At 39.1% G+C, this 17,687-nt stretch overlaps 1 protein-coding gene across 1 annotated transcript in view; it reads right to left on the reverse strand.

Moving 5' to 3' along the window:
• Positions 1-11,381: 11,381 nt before the first annotated feature.
• The window catches only part of NETO2 (neuropilin and tolloid like 2), a gene marked incomplete at both ends in the record, with an annotated part of 29,185 nt that continues 22,879 nt past the window's right edge, over positions 11,382-17,687 (reverse strand). The window contains 2 exons of the mRNA XM_080637228.1: positions 11,382-11,962; positions 15,110-15,223. Coding sequence (XP_080493354.1) covers positions 11,382-11,962; positions 15,110-15,223 — 695 coding nt within the window. The remainder of the gene's footprint in view (positions 11,963-15,109; positions 15,224-17,687) is intronic.

Raw genomic sequence — 17,687 nt, forward strand, 5'->3', positions numbered from 1 at the left:
TTCATCAACGATTTAGATGAGGGAATTGAGTGTACTATCAGCAAGTTTGCTGATGACACCAAGCTGGGAGGAGTGGCTGACACGCCAGAAGGCTGTGCTGCCATCCAGCGGGACCTGGACAGGCTGGAGAGTTGGGCAGGGAATAACTTGATGAAATATAACAAGGGAAAGTGTAGAGTCCTGCATCTGGGCAGGAACAACCCCAGGTTCCAGTATAGGTTGGGGAACGACCTGTTAGAGAGTAGTATAGGGGAGAGGGACCTGGGAGTCCTAGTGGACGGCAGGATGACCATGAGCCAACACTGTGCCCTTGTGGCCAAGAAGGCCAATGGCATCCTGGGGTGTATTAGAAGGGGGGTGGTCAGTAGGTCGAGAGAGGTCCTCCTTCCCCTCTACTCTGCCCTGGTGAGACCGCACCTGGAATATTGTGTCCAGTTCTGGGCCCCTCAGTTCAAGAAGGACAGGGACCTGCTGGAGAGAGTCCAGCGCAGGGCAACTAAGATGATTAAGGGAGTGGAGCATCTCCCTTATGAGGAAAGACTGAGGGAGCTGGGTCTCTATAGTTTGGAGGAGAGGAGACTGAGGGGTGACCTTATTAGTGTATATAAATATATAAAGGGGGAGTGTCACAAGAACAGAGCCAGGCTCTTCTCAGTGGCAACAATGCTAGGACAAGGGGTAGTGGGTACAAACTGGAACACAAGAGGTTCCACTTAAACTTGAGAAGAAACTTCTTCTCAGTGAGGGTGACGGAACACTGGAACAGGCTGCCCAGGGGGGTTGTGGAGTCTCCTCTGGAGACATTCAAAGCCCGCCTGGACACATTCCTGTGTAACCTCACCTAGGTGTTCCTGCTCTGGCAGGGGAATTGGACTAGATGATCTTTTGAGGTCCCTTCCAATCTCTAGCATACTGTGATACTGTGATACTATGATATAAATAATTTTCCCACAGCCAGGGATGGGAAAAATCATTAATACAATTGTCAAGGGGCCACAGCATGCATTTTTTTTCTTGATTCAGTTCTGCTTTGACCCCATGACTTGAAAGTCTCAAACGTACATTGTTGTAACAATTCAGTGAACCACTGTCTAGTGAAACAATTTTCTAAAAAATTTCTCTGTTTTGGTAGGGGTGTAGTTGAGGCATCATTCCTCCTTCCAGAGTAAGTCAGAATTTAGAGGAATTTATTATTGTTGTTATTATTATCTCTTTTTCACTGTACAAGCTGTGTATCCAACTTAAAGGATTTATTAAGAAACCTTTTCACTTATGTTTGGGGGGGGATGTATGTGTGTGTTATTTCTTTGATGTTCCGAAGTCTGAAGTGACTGTTCCTTATCTTTTGCATTTTTGGCATTGTTAGTTTGTGTGTAGTCCTATGGTAAGGATAAGTTGTGATGTCCGTTTTCATTTTAGATGAAACTGGATTCAATTGCATATTTTTCCATTGATCACTCTGTGTTTCTGTTTGTTTTTAAATGATGCATGAAATTATTAGAAATAGGAAAATTAATGTAGAAATACTTTCTATGATCTTTCTACTTCTCATTAATGTTCCCCTAGGCCTTGAGGGCTGCTTGTGAGCTTGAGCTCCCTGTTTGGTACTGTTGCTAAAGAACAGCTCATCATAGCCTTTAGTTGTGTTCCTGGGGGAGGGAAGAGTACTGAAAAAGAGCTGGGTTGTTGAGCATTTGTATTGGCCAACTATACCATGGTAGCATTATAGGTGGTGCTGAAATGTTATCAATAAATTCTGATGTTGAACATCTGGCAACTTGCTGTAATGTAAACTGTTCCATGAATGCATGTAATGTAGCTTTTGATACTTTCACAAATTGACATTAAATCCAGGAATTTTACAATTTTAAACACAGTCATGCAATATTTAAATCTACCTATTATAGCTCTTTGTAGGCAAGAAATCCACATGCTTACTTTAGAGAACATTTCATCTTATGGTGTTAATATTGTTAACCCAAGCAAATTAATATGTGTGTTCTAACAATTAATAAGAAATAAAACATGTTTAGATTCTGCTAGCCTGAGCAAAGAATGTGTTTCCCTTGTGTTAATATCTGTCCTTGCTCCTCTTCTGACATGGAAAGTGCGGTACAGTAAAGCGTTTTTTCAAATTTGTCAAAAGAGATATAAATGCAGAAATGTCTGGGAAAATATAACCTTAAGAATCACACAGAACTCTAAATATTACCTAATATTTAAGATTATTTTAAGTATCCATTACTTTTTTATTTGCTTACTACACACTTGAAATTTTCATAGATATTTTGTACTGTTCTTGTATATTTCAGAATTCCCTTCACTATTAAGGGTAAAATGTAACCATGGCAGCTGAAATGGCCTGTAAGAATCTTTTGCCTCTGGGAAGCGCAAAGCAAACTTCTTCACTGTACTAGATCTCTTTGGTTTTTATTACTACAGAAAAATGAAAATAATTTGGCTTTGCTTCAGGTCTTCCATTGCTCTGTTGGGTTATTAAACATACAGTCGAGAGCCAGTAATGACTGGTATTGCTTATGTACTTCGTCTGTTCTTTACAAATAGAAGATTCATTACAGTGTTTAAGACACTTGGGATTTATTAACTTGTCTTTCTAAGAATCTCTTATTCTCATAATTGCTTTCAAGAGTATTTTCCTGCTTTCTTCTCCCCCATTAATCACTGAATCATCTTTTAATATTATAATCCGTAGTAACTGACAATGCTATCCGGTAAACTTAGTACTAACAGCTGGCTTCTTCCAAATTATTAGGAGTATTAAGGGTGTTTACTTACGTGACGGAACCTAGCGTATTGATTAGGTAGAATTGAGTGCTTTATTACCTTAAGAATAATTTGAGAGTGTTGACAGGTGAATTAAACATTGTATCAGAAATGTGCAGTGGTTAGTATTTTACTGTATCCATTTTGTATTTAAAACAAAGAATTCTTTAATTTTCAACTCCCCTCGTGACTCTGCAAATAACTTTCTAAAACTTCAGTGCAATTTGATGTGCTTTGCCAGTGAACTGAAAGGAAGCTTAGATCTGGATTGCTGTGTTATTCACAGGCAAATGTAGTAATCACTAAAGACAAGTGTTATGAGCAAACAGTGTGATAAACAAGGGCAAACAACCCTCTCACATAAAACATATGCTTTTCTAATTCTGACATTACTTCCATATAAAATACTAAACCTTGAGTATTAGAACATTGATGTGCTCTGATCCAGTTTAGCTCAGTTGAGGCTCAGGAGATAATCCTGTGAGCTTTGAGTTTTCCTTGTTGTTTCTTTTCAGGTGAAAAATAAGCTGCAGTATAAACTCAGAAATTAACATAGTGCTTAAACTCTGAAATGTTGTATTTTAATGATAAATAATGCTACAATATAATTCTTGCTTCTAAATGCATCTGGAAGGATGAGAGATGCAAGCCTTACATAGGTGATAATGTACATTGAGTTTAATTATAAGATGTAAATAATATATTTCTACATATAAAACAATCAAATAATGAAATGAAATTTAACACTTTAAAGACATCTAGGAAATCTGTATTTGAGAGAAGCAGTTGTTCAGAGAAGATGATATGTTCTGTATTCTTTAAGTACACTGGCTGCATTGACCAGCTATTGACACAAATTAAGTGATAGTAATGAAAAGACTTCAAAAGACCTCATGTTCTTACTTTGTTTCTCCCTCAGCCTAGCTCTGTAAGAACAGGCTTATAAAAATTAAGTTGTTTTATCTGGTAAATGGTGGATTATCTTCAATAGCTAGATAAGATGGAACAAGTTGACAAGTCACAAATGTCTTGGTGATTTATCGAACAGATGGAAACCAGATTTTTATTAAGCTGATTTTCTAAAATGGAGTGTAGCAAAGGAATTTGAATGCAAAAATAAACTTGGAGGTCCATGATGACACAGAACCACAGATTAGAGCACACTGACATGTGACTTATTTGTGCATTTACAGGGGGATTTATGCTGTACAGAGATGGTGATTGTAAACTACAGGAACAGAATTCTTAAAGATAGTAGCTTTTATATTGTTAGATTGAGATAGATGCTAGAAATACTCATTTTCAAGGCATGAATCAACTCAAAGAAATACAAGATTTTTAAAATCCTTTCCCTCATTATAACTAGTATTCAGTTCTAACAGTGTGATCTCAAAAAATGTAAAATCAGCATCTTCAGGCTGATGTAGATTTGGAATTTTGTTTTGGTGAACAATCCACAGACCTTCTGAGTAATCATAGGGCTCAACATAAACACTGAAATAAGTACATGTAAAAATAAATGGATTTGACTGAGTTTTACTGTGAACAGATATAGAGACCGACCATACAGGAAGATCCAACTGTAGATATGTTTCAGTATATCCATATGAATTAAGTTGTTCTGTTTCAAGCAGTAACTTACTCTTATTTTGTCAGGTATAGGTGCTAGGATCTTTTTTTTAATTATTTTGCTGTTGGTAGCCTTTTGATAAAGGATTATACTTAAATAGTTTGGAACATTAAATATCATTATGATAATTGTTTTATAATCTTTTTTAACGACTAAATTAATTTGAAAATAGGGCAATCCTTTTTTCTTATTTAGAAGACTTGCTACTAATGCCAAGAATTCTTTGTACCAAGTACAAAACAGAACAAAGTGTACTTGAATGACTTACTTCAAAATTCTGTTCACATGACAAGCAGCTTTTCTTGTAAGTCAGTGACAGCTCTTTTCATAACAAGACACTTTCAAGCATGTTAAGTATAAATTAGTGTTTCTGTTACCACTGACCTTGTGCTTACCAACAGGAAGGGGCTGGTGGGGAATGTGACATTCCAAGGCAGTCTTGGTTGCAGCAATCATGAGATGGGCGAGTTTGAGATCCTCAGGGCAGTAAGAAAAGCATGCAGCAAGCTCACTGCCCTGTACTTCTACAGAGCAGACTTTGGACGCTTCAGGAGCCTTTTCAGGAAGGTTTCATGGGATATAGCCCTAGAGGGCAGGGGGGGCCAATACTGCTGGTTGATATTCAAGGATCACCTGCTACAAGATCAAGAATGTTGCATCCCGACCAGAAGGAAGTGCAGCAGGAGGGCCAGGAGACCTCCTCTGATGGATAAGGAACTGCTGAGGAAACTTAGAAGGAAAAAAGAAGCTTATAAAAGCCAAAGCAAGGACAGGTGGCCTGGGAAGAAGTAGTCTAGTAAGTCCCGCTGACTATTACCCTCTTGTGGTCCATGTAGGTGCTAGTGATCTTCGCAGCAGTAGCCTGGGAATCATTAAGAAGGACTACAGAGCCCTGGGAAAGGTGGTTAGGGGCTCTGGGGCTCGGATAGTTTTTTTATCAATTCTCCAGGTCAAAAGGGAGGACTTTGAAAAGGTCAGATGGGTCTGTCAGGTTAATAAATGGTTAGAACAGTGGTGCTGTAGTCAGAGGTTTAGGTATTTAGGACATGACACTTGATGTGGGAGGCCAGGTCTACTGGAGGCTGATGGAGCTGATCTGACAAAGAAGGGGAAGAGCTGCTTTGGTTAGACACTTGCCAGGCTGGTCAAGGCACCCTTAAACTAGAAGTGTTGGGAGAGGGGGGCATCATTCCATCCCAACACACCCAGTCAGTTGCTAGAATCTGTAATAAATGCTTAGAGCGGTTCAGAGATATTTCAGCCGCTCCAGCCAATGAGTCAGCTTTATTTGGAACTCAGCTCAGATGCCTCTATACAAACGCCCGTAGAATGGGGAATAAACAAGAGGAATTAGAGATGAGTGCACAGCTACAGGGATATTTCATCATCGGCATCACAGAAACATGGTGGGGTGGCTCCTAAGACTGGAGTGTTGAAATGGAAGGTTACAGGCTTTTTAGAAAAGGCAGACCCACCAGAAGGGGAGAGGGAGTTGCTATTTATGTCAGTGATAGGCCGAAAAGCATGGAACTCTGTCTGGGGATGAGTGAGGAGTTAGCAGAGAGCTTGTGGATCAAGGTCAAAGGGAGAACAGCTATAGGGGACATTACTGTGGAGGTCTGTTACAGACCGCCTGATCAAGACGACTCTGTGAACAAAGCGCTCTGTGTGTACACATAGGAGCAGCCTCATGCTTGCAGGCCCTTGTCCTCATGGGGGACTCCAACCATCCTGATATGTGTTGGAGGGAGGGTACGGCCCAGCACAAGCTATCCAGGAGGTTCCTCAATTGTGTGGAAGACAACTTCTGCGAGAAATAGAGGAGCTGACAAGGAGAGGTGCCATTCTTGAGCTCGTGCTCACCAGCAGGGAAGGGCTGGTGGGGAATGTGACGCTCCAGGGCAGCCTTGGTTGCAGCGATCATGAGATGGTCGAATTCGAGATGCTCAGGACAGTGAGAAGAGCGTGCAGTGAGCTCGCTACCCTGGACTTCAAGAGAGCAGACTTTGGCCTCTTCAGGAACCTGCTTAGTAAGGTTCCATGGGATATAGCCCTAGAGGGCAGGGGGGCCCAAGACTGTTGGTTGATATTCAAGGATCACCTGCTACAAGCTCAGGAGTGTTTTGTCCCGACTAAAAGAAAGTGCATCAGGTGGGCCAGGAGACCTCCATGGATGGATAAGGAGCTGCTGAGGAAACTTAGAGGGAAAAAAGAAGCTTATAGAAGGTGGAAGTGAGGACAGGCAGCCTGGGAAGAATACAGGGATGTTGTCTGGGAAGCTAAGGACAAGGTCCAGGAAGCTAAGGACAAGGTCAGGGAAGCTAAGGCCCAGTTAGAACCAAGTCTGGCTAAGGATGTGAAACATAACAGGAAGAGCTTCTTCAGGTATGCTGCAAAAAAAGACCAGGGATAATGTGAGCTTTCTCCAGAAGCTATCAGGAGAATTGGCTACTCTGGATTTGGAGAAGGCTGAGGTTCCCAATGACTTCTTTGCCTCAGTCTTCACCAGCAAGTGCTCTGGCCACGCTGCTCAAGTCTTGGAAGGCAGATGCAGAGACTGTGAGAATGCAGACCCTAGGCCTACCATAGGAGAGGATCTGGTTCGAGACCATCTTAAGAACCTGAACGTGCACAAGTCCATGGGACCTGATGAAATCCATCTGCGGGTCCTGAAGGAGCTGGTGAATGAAGTTGCTAAGCCACTGGCCATCATGTTTGAAAGATCATGGCAGTCAGGTGAAGTTCCTGATGACTGGAAAGAAGGTAATATAACCCCCATTTTCAAGAAAGGGAAAATGGATGGCCCAGGGAATTACAGACCAGTCAGTCTCACCTCTGTGCTTGGCAAAATCTTGCAGCAGGTTCTCCTGGAGGGTATGCTAAGGAACATGAAAAACAAGGAGGTGGTTGATGACACCCAGCATGGCTTCAGTAAGGGGAAATCCTGCACGACCAATTTGGTGGCCTTCTATGATGGGGCTATGGAACTGATGGACAAGGGTAGAGCAGTTGACATCATCTACCTGGACTTGTGCAAAGCGTTCGACACTGTCCCGCATGACATCCTTGTCTCTAAATTGGAGAGACCTCAATTTGATGGGTGGACCACTCAGTTGATAAAGAACTGGCTGGATGGCTGCACACAAAGAGTTGTGGTCAATGGCTCAATGTGTAGTTGGAGACCAGTAGCAAGTGGTGTCCCTCAGGGATCAGTGTTGGGACTGGTCTTGTTCAACATCTTTGTCGGTAACATGGATTGAGTGTGCCCTCAGCAAGTTTGCTGATGACACCAGGCTGTGTGGTTTGGTTGATACACTGGAGGGAAGGGATGCCATCCAGAGGGACCTTGACATGCTTGTGAGATGGGCGGATGCCAGCTTTATGAAGTTCAACCAAGCAAAGTGCAAGGTTCTACACTTGGGTTGGGGTAATCCCAGGCACAGCTACAGGCTGGATGGAGAATTGATCCAGGGCAGGCTTGCAGAGAGGGCGTTGGGGATGTTGGTTGATGAGAAACTGAGCATGAGCTGGCTTCAGCGTGCACTTGCAGCTCAGAAACCATGTGCTGGGCTGCATCAAAAGGAGCGTGACCAGCAGATCAAAGTAGGTTATACTGCCCCTATACTCTGCTGCCGTGAGACACCACTTGGAGCATTGTATACAGTTCTGGTATCCTCAACATAAGAAGGACATGGAGCTGTTGGAGCAAGTCCAAAGCAGGGTCACGAAGATGATGAGGGGGCTGGAGCACATGAAGATAGGCTGAGAAAGTTGGGGCTCTTAAGCCTGGAGAAGCTGCATGGAGACCTCATAGCAGCCTTTGAGTGTCTGAAGGGGCTTACAAGGATACTGGTGAGAGGCACTTCATTAGGAACTGTAGTGATAGGACAAGGGGGAATGGGTTTAAGCTTTAACAGGGGAAGTTCAGGTTAGATATAAAAGTTCTTTACTGTGAGGGTGGTGAGGCACTTGCACAGGTTGCCCAAGGAAGTAGTAAATGCTCCATTGTTGGCAGTGTTCAAGGCTAATTGGACAGAGCCTTGGGTGACATGGTCTGGTGTGACATGTCCCCGCCCATGGCAGGGACATTGGAATTTTATGATTTTAAGGTCTTTTTGAACTCTAACTATTCTATGATTCTACGATCTATGAAACATTTTGCAGTCAGTATCAAGTTTGAGTTTCTATACATTTCTATACAGATGTCATATCTGTAAATGCAGACCTATCCTGACAGAACTCTCAAGTACCATGGTTTTTAGTTGCTTTTATTTTTGTCTTGGCTGTAGGTTTACTTCTACAACTTTTATCCACAACAAATTCTTCTTCATGTTCTATAGTCTGATGCCTAAGCTACTAAAATAAATGGATTATAAATATAAAAAAGTAATCAATGCTGTTTGCCTTTTCCTTGTCCATGTGTGCCTAGGGACCAGGTGTTAACTAGGCAGGAGTATCTGGTCTTTATTTATCCTAAAACCAAAAAAACCCTGATTACACAGCATGGAAGTGGGGAAAGAGAAGCTTGTAGGTCTGGGCTTCTGGATACTGGAAAAAGTTCTGCACAGAATACATGACTGCCTATGGGAGCTCACCTCTATTCTCTGGGGTATTAAAAACTGCTGAAAGCAGCCGTGTTCTGACCATGTAATCAAAAAGTTAAAACAGAGACTGAAACATTATTCAGGCCATTTGCGAACTTCTTCAATAGAGCTTCCCCCCTTTTCCCCACGAAATTGGGCTTTGCAGGCTTGCTATTTATTTTATTGTTACTGGTATACTGTTCAAAGACAACATAACTTAGGAAAGAATAGGGATCACATTATTTTTATCACATGAACAAATATACCTTAAAGAAAACTTAATCATGCACACCTAGCACTTACAAGAGTTATATGGATAAAATTGACCTGTGTAAAACTGCATATTGCTTGTAGAAATAATCCGGAATTAACAGACTGTCACAAATAACATTGTGTATCATATAGCTTGTGGTGAAATATTTATCACTGAAATCAATGAGAATTAAACTAAATCTATCAAGAAATGTTTTAATTACATACTCAAAAATCGTCAACTCAGGTAGATTTTTTGACACATCTGCATGAAGTGCATCTAAAAATAATGCCCATTTTCATTCTCTCAAATTGAAATACACTCTGGGACCAGCACAAAAACTGACACCAGGATACAGCCTTACGGGCCTGATTTTTGAGCTTCAAATTAAATTCTTTCTAGACATCTGACTGGGCTAATTTTTAAGCTGGGAAGTGTTGGAGGTATGCAATTCCCCTCAATCCTCTTTTTTTTTTTTTTTTTTTTTGTTTTCCCCAGTGATTTCTTTCATTCTGAGCATTTGTAAATACATTGAAAAAAAAAAAGTCATTCTTATGGAAACCTGTGATTACAGCTGTTGTTAATTTTTTATTTTAAAGAAAAGATTTTTCAGTTGCTAGGGTTGTATATTAAAGGTTTTTTTTGGGGGGGGGTGTTTGTACAGTAGTCAGCACAGCAAGCATTATGGTTTTACATACATTTGTAAATAAAGGATATGCCCAGTACAGGCTGGTTGGTCACCTTTACTGAAAGGCTTCCTGAAAACAAAATACCAGAATAAACCCAAACAAACCAGGGACTAAAATGTAGACTCATGTAGAAGTCATATTAAGTATTCTTGGCAAATTGCAATGTACACAGCAGGCACTGCATGTTACTTTGAGCTGCAAACAGGGACACTGAAACAAGCCTGGTGTACAGCTGTTAGATTTTGTTTCAATAAATAGTCTGTACAGTATCAAACTGTATAAAAAGTTTAAAAAACGCAATGAGAATTATTTTATTTTAAAAAGTTTTTTATATTGTAAAAATTTTAAAATTAGGTCCAAACCACTATTAAAAAAGGTATGAAATGTGCAATTTTGCAAGTGGAATCAAGGGGTGTAACAAATGTTGCAAGGGTAAATTAAGAGTTGCTTTGTGATTTCTCTGTCTCCAGTATCTTCATGTACCTGGTAGTCACACAGACCTCAGAGCAGTTCTCTTCAGGCAAGTAGGACATGAGCTAAAAGTATTACCACTGATTTCAGTAGGGAAGATCTGCTGCAATATGGAGGAAAAGGCTATTTAAGGAACAAATGTACAGTACAGCCTATTTATGACAGTACTTGGAAAAGGCAGGAACAAAATTGTTTTCTAACTACAGAGCTGTGAAATCAGTGAGCCATATGGATCTGTAATATATGGCAGAATATTTTAAAATCCCAAACCTTCTTGAAAAAATATTGTTGTGAAAGTCTGCATCTAGACTAACATGAGTACTTAACTTGTGTTTAAACCACAAGCTGCAAAATTACATATGTTCAAATGTATTAAAATTCATGTGACTCAGTATTTTAAAACGCAGTAATCCTTTTCACTTACTCCTCACAAAGCAGAGTGAGGAACTAACAATTAAAGGCAATATAAATAGTAGGCAAGATGAAACATGGCTGTAACACTATTCTTAATTCTTAACCGGCACTTACACTACTTTCAATTTGACAAATACAATAAGACACCTATGTTGACATACATGTGGTGCAGTTTACTTTTATTTATGTAACTGAGGTATTAAAATTGTCTTGAAAAGCAGACGCCTAAAGAAGAAAAAATTAGATAAGGAAGAGAATAGTAATCATTGTTTTCAGTCTTCAGTGATTAGTAGCTGCTGGGTTTTTTCTTCCAATATCCTTTACTTACAATTTCCATGCAAAGTCTGTCTTACTCCTCCACTAGATAGGTATCTTGGGAAGATGGGAGGAAATCCATCATTTCTCAGCAAGAATTAGTTATGCAGACTTTTTAAAAATGAAATACAATAAGCTAAAAGTGCGTGTATCTCACACGCTGCATATAATACACTTTTAATATATACACTGTCATTGTGCACAAGCATCTTGTAGACACTGATACCACCTTCACTAGGAAATCAAAAATCAATAGATAATGAACCTTGTGCCGCATCTTCTCTTCCTCGAACATAAATTTCACATGGAATCTCCTCCATCACCCTGTCTTCTATGACTTGCTCAGGGCAGTCATGCGCTTGTTTGAAAGTGTAACTACTTTTCTTGAATGTGCTGTTAAATGTTTTCATTGGCTGAGGCTGTGCAAAGTCATTGCGGAAGGGAAGCTCCACGGAGCTGAGGTTTGTCCTGCTTTGTTTTGTATTAGAGGCCTGGGAGCCACAGTGATGATCATGAATGCATCTGGAAGCTGTTGAAGGGCGTCTCATTTTCTGGTAGTTTTCAAGTTCCTCTGATAAATCTGCCAGATCTGCAGAAATTTCTTTGTCCCGTAGTGAAAAGAGTTCATAATGTGGAGGATCAAATACTTCCTGGAAGCCAGTTTTATTGAATGCAGTCTTGCAAGCCATAACCTTTTTGCGAGGTTGCTTTACTTGTACTAGAATTGAAATGATGAGAAGTACTAAAACTATTCCTGATGTGATGCCAATGATTGTTCCATGAGTTCTGGTAATTTGTTCAAACAATCCAGTTCTTTTCTTTTCTACAAAGAAAAAATGAGGATTATGATAAGGGTATTACGATTTTTCACATTTTTTCATCATGCATTAAAACAAAGCAAGCTGTATTGTGATTGCCATATAAATGCTGTATTAATGGAATGACTTACTGGCATTGGAGGCTAAATCTGTGTGTCGATGAGATTTATCATCCTTGTTCAGCAAGTCTAATTCTCTGTCTGCAGTAGTGGCCACTACACAGTATTTTAGTGGCGGGTGGAAGTCTGTGGCCAGTGTAGACTTATTTAGCTGGGATGTGGCTTCAAGCCTGAACCTCTACCCATCAGTTCACATTCCAAAATGTACAAGTAGGCTTAAATTAACAGCTACAGATGTTTATCTTACCATGTTTTGCTCCTGCTGGTAACATTCCCATTGATGGCAGTAGAAGGAAACCTAGATTGAAAATATCTTTTTTTTCCGAAAAGGGAAATCTATTATCATAATAATGATATGAAGGTGACTGTACTATTTGCCCTTGCATTTCTTGGAAACTGAATTACTGTCTATTAAGGAATTCGGTTATATCTTTTTCAATACAAGGAGCTTTAGCACAGATATATTCCAGTTTTAACAGTCCAGTAATCAACTCAGATGTACCAAAAAAAAGAAGAGATGGGCTGGGGAGAACAGGCACAGACAAACTAACCCAAATCATATGGCACTTCATATGAAGTTCACATAGTACTTCATATGAAACACACAAGATGGCAGCATCAGAACAAGATGGTTTTCATGCTAAAAATTTGTATTTGAAGATTAGATTTTTCCAGTTGGATTTCAGTTCTGTAAATATACTTGTTTGGCAGTGCTCAAGTCCAGGTTGGATGGGCCTTGAACAACCAGGTCTAGTGGAAAGTGTCCTTGCCCATGGCAGGGGACAGGAGTGGATGAGCTTTAAAGTCCCTTCCAACCCAAACCAGTCTGTGATTCTATGATTGCCCTAGGGGACTTACAGAATTCTATACTGAGACTCTGCAACGTCCTCTGCTGGGGGAGGAAAGAATTTAAGACTATGCAGAAGAAAATACAGTAGCCTAGATATTTCATACTACGTTCAGGTATCTGGCTCCTGGATATCTGTATTGCGCACCTAAGTACTCTTCACACAGTGCTTGGAGAGAGTCTGTACCACCCTATACTGTTTGAAACAATCCGTATACTAAACGGACTCCCAAGGAGTTGGCTAGTAAGAAATTATGCCTGAAATAGAGTTCTACTTCAGAGCATTGACTGTCTACTCTGAGTTACACTTTTTAACGTGAAGGAGGATACGTCCCTTCTCCTGCTGTCATGGTTTAAACATGCCTAGCTTAGATCTCAGTGTTACCATACATTGTGGGAGGTATGAATGCACTAAGGCAGTTTTCTCATTTGTGTCTAAGTTTCTTAATTCTCTGGTGAAAAAGTTGTCATGCAAAAGGTGATGTCTTCTTCAGTCTGTTTAAATAAATAGCACACAACTGACTTTCCTATCGATTTTTGTGCCACTTGGCTTAGTTCACTATATGCTCAGGTTTTGTTAGCTATCAGTATGGACTACATGAGAACTCTGGGTGCTGGCAGAAATTTTACACAACTGTGATAAGTTTCTTTTTAAGGCTAGATATTGCTTATTTGGTTACAGCAGCCTCCCTTCAGTCTGCCTACGCTGGCAATACAGATCCAGTCTTCAGCTGTCTCTTCATTATTTGCTGTGCAAGTATTACAGCAGAATTTAGACTGTATTCAGCACAAAACATGGTAGGTTATTCAGCACCATATACAGTAATTTGCAAATACTGGGAAAGACATTTTCTTCATGCTTTGACACGGTTTTAATGGAATTAATTTTTTAAATGCTGCAGTATGTGAGTGACGTGTGGATTCCAGGCAAGATTCTAGAAAGTGGTTGGTAAAGATGGGAAAGAGATCTGGAAATTGCACTTTAGAGGGAATACTGAATATTAACAAAGCTAAGCATTGTTTAGAGGAGCTCAGTTTTACATAGAAAACTTGGGAGTTATGGATCAGCTTTGTTAACTGGAAAGCTTCCAGAATATACCTTGCATTTGAGTATTTATTAGTGGTGTGTATTTTTTTGTTCACCCCAAATAAAATTTCAAAGTAAGTTTTTTAATATGTATTTACTAAATATTTAAGCAGAATTCATGTCTTGAAAAGCCATCTGATTCCAAGATTTTCTGTAAAGAAGGTTTTGACCCTTCCTGCAGGGTCAATTTCTCTTCGAAATGGAGTTAGTGTTTAAATGTTTCTGGACTTATGTGTGCAGACCTATTTATGCCGTTCTTTGTCAAAAAACCCCAACACCAAACCAACAAACAACCCTGCTCACATGTGCTCTTTTCTTGGTTTCTTTTACCCAGAGAAACTGTTGACCTTATTTTGTTTCAACTCTGAAAATTCGATGATTGTTGAAGCACAGATGAACACATTTGCACTTTAGCAGAATAACAGTTTCCTCATGAGAATTTTTCCTACAAAACCTGACTGTGAGACACATTTTTGCTGTAGGTGTGATGATTTAAACAATACTGTGCCCCGTGTTCTAAAAGCAGTGATTTACATCAGTCAATTTTCCATAAAAGATCACTCCTGCTTCTTAAACAATTCTTCCTACCCGTTCTCACACCATATGCAGCAGCTGCATTTACTCTGAGATATCCTGTGATTAACAACTTAAAACAAGTGTTTTAAAATTGTCTTTCTCTTTGAAGACCGTTGCTTGAGACAGGGTTTTTATGCTTGAAGGCTTGTCTGTCTTCTTCAAGCTCTGTATTTTTTTCTCTAAAAGGTATTACCTCTCCATACAATCTTCGCTTCATTTAAAGTTCAGAAATGGAGAGGTTGCAACCTGGCAAATACTGAATTCTATTTCCTATTAAGCCGACATCCTTTTAAAATAAGATACTTTATGCTGAAGATGAAGTAAGATAATCATAAAGCAGCATCATCAATATTCAAGATGCCTGCACGTCCCCTGAGTTTAAATAAAAAATTTGGAACACCTTTCTGAGATTAGCAGAATAGCTGTCTTCAGCATAATTCCAGGAAAAAGTGATTTCATGGCTTTCCTGAAAGGCAAACTGACCAGCCTAGCTCACAAAGGCTATACTTTGGATAATATTCACCTCTGCAGTGATTTTCATCCCAAGGGTATGCACAGTTCTGAATGCCATTGCACACTAAAGAATTATTGATGCACATGTTGCTATGGCAGAAGTAAGTGTTGCCTGAGCAGGGAGCTGCAGAAGAGAAGAGAAAGAAAACATTAGGAATTTTCAGTAATCAATGCACAGCAATAGAACTAGTAAATTCCTGTTGTGTGTTTGTTTTTTTGTTGTTTTTTTTTTTTTTTTTTTAACATATGCACTCATTTTTTATCCCTTTTAACACTTTTCTTGCACATCACTAATTACTGGATGATTTACTCATGTCATATGATTTCTGGCAAGGGCATTTTCAATGCTACAGAAAAAATTCTTCCTCAAAGTGGGTAGCAGATAAAGACAGTCACATACCACGGATAATGGAAGAAGGCTTTAATACTTGCCTTTAAAATAATACTTTAATACTTTGCTTTAAAATGCTTGCCTTTAAATACTTAAAAATTGTATGTTCATCACCAGTTATATATTTATTCAGTCTGCAGTGCATCTGCTATGTAGATGTTGTGAAGCAGTTCCTGAACATATGCATTTTAGAGCCCATTAATATCTTAAGGCAAATCAGATTTCAGCTTGTGGAGGACTGTTTCAGCAAGAGATTTCAATAACTGGAGGCATCTAAGTCATTCTTGCTTGTGAATCAAAGCTCCTAGATCCTCCTGTTAGAACTAATGCAGGGATTGCGAGAGTACAGTTTACCTTTTTATCTATTTATCTATATATAGTTAGAAATTTGTAGAAATAAATTAACTAGAAAGTTGCCCTAAAGATTTTCTGTTTCTGTGAACATTTGGTATAGTTCCTTGACATAAAAAAAAAAAAATTAAAAAATAATAATAATTCTTTTCAGGATGTTACTTAATATGCATAGGGAATTCTTTATGAATTCTGGGCACTACTCAAAAAATTTATTTTCTCTTTATCTTTGTAATGTGATATTTTTTATTATATAAATGTCTATTATGAGTGAAGTCAGTTATACATTAAACAGCAAAGATGTATGGTAGACAGACATTCTCTTTGATTTCATAGGAAGAATTTACTCTTGAGCAGTCTGGATTCTCTGAAAAACAATACAAAACCCAAAGAATACAACAGAGGAGGGTGACTAATCCTGAATAAAGCACTTCTCACTCCTTCTGTGAGGCTTCAGAGTCTCAGTGACAGAAAAGGGAGTAGATAGGTTCTCCTGAATTTGGAAAGAAAGATTGCACAGGCTTTACTTTGTAAAGGACAAATAGGCTCATCATTTAAACAGAATAGCTTAAAAAGGCTATGTATGTAATAGGCTATAACACCTACTGAAGTATTTCTGACTGATATAAAGGAGGATCTATGAAATTTGTGTCCAGAGTGGTTGTCACGGATCCATGTGTATCTGCTGTTGTTCCAGTATAGATCTGTATCAAGTTGCAGCTCTTTTGGAGGCAGAGGAAAAATTATGACGTAAACCACATTCTCGTTGTTTCATATATTTGGATGATGCATTCTGCTGCTGCTTCTCCATATGCCAGCACAGTCTCTATTTTACATTTCTGTGTAGTCTCCTTAATATTTTTTGGGTATGGCTTTTGTTCACAATTTCATAAAGATGGGAGAAATAGACTTAATTTTCCTTTTGTTTATCTGGGGATTACTAAATCCACAAGTCACAAAGATTGACTGGTTCCACTCCAGGGCTTCAAGGACATAGCCGGGCTCGTAACAGCTGCCTAAGACTGGTGCAATGTTCACAGTGTTCTTTGTATCTAGCATTATTCATGTACTGAATTGAGCCACAAATACATGGATTTTTAACATTTCTATTAGCTGAATTAGTCAAATCTGCAAGCAGCACTAGGTGTGTGTTAGGTGACTGTCACATACAATTAGTTCATTTATGTAAATAATTTCAGAAATACTGATTGTTTTTGATGGTTGGCTTCATATAATTACAAATCATTAGTAAGGTAGAAAAGAAAAATAGCCTACTGATCTGAAAATAAGATAAGCAAAGATTCACTTTTTTCAGTTAGAAAAATTGCTTATCACTAGATAATTTAAAAACACACGAAACATTTTTCAGACACATACCTTTCAATTACCCCACCCAATAAAGATGGTATCTCAAGTTAGAACATAAATTAAAAAAAAACACATACCTTTTCAGGTTTTCTTCTGCCAATGACTTTTTGAGTTGCTTTAAAATTGTAAGTTGGCAAAGCTATCTAGCTTTAGCAGTAGTTAATGTTTCAACCTCTTGCACTCAAAAAAAACCCCCACAAACAAACCCACAAAAAGAACCCCTAAAACCTCAACAGAAGAAAAACCCAACCCCACTCCCGTATTTGTAATATAAAGGGATAATTTCCCTGGCAAAGTTCATAGCATTTTCTAGGTTGAAAGCTGGATTAACTTGCGCTACCACTAATATCAATAATTATATTGAAATAAATGCTACTGGAAAAGCAGCTCTCAATTTTGCAAGTTGTGAACTGCAGTAAGCCCCAGTTTTAAGCACAATATCTAACTGTTATTAAATTGCCTCTTGTAGCTTAAACAA

This window comes from Psittacula echo (assembly GCF_963264785.1).
Source record: "Psittacula echo genome assembly, chromosome: Z".
NCBI lineage: Eukaryota > Metazoa > Chordata > Aves > Psittaciformes > Psittacidae > Psittacula > Psittacula echo.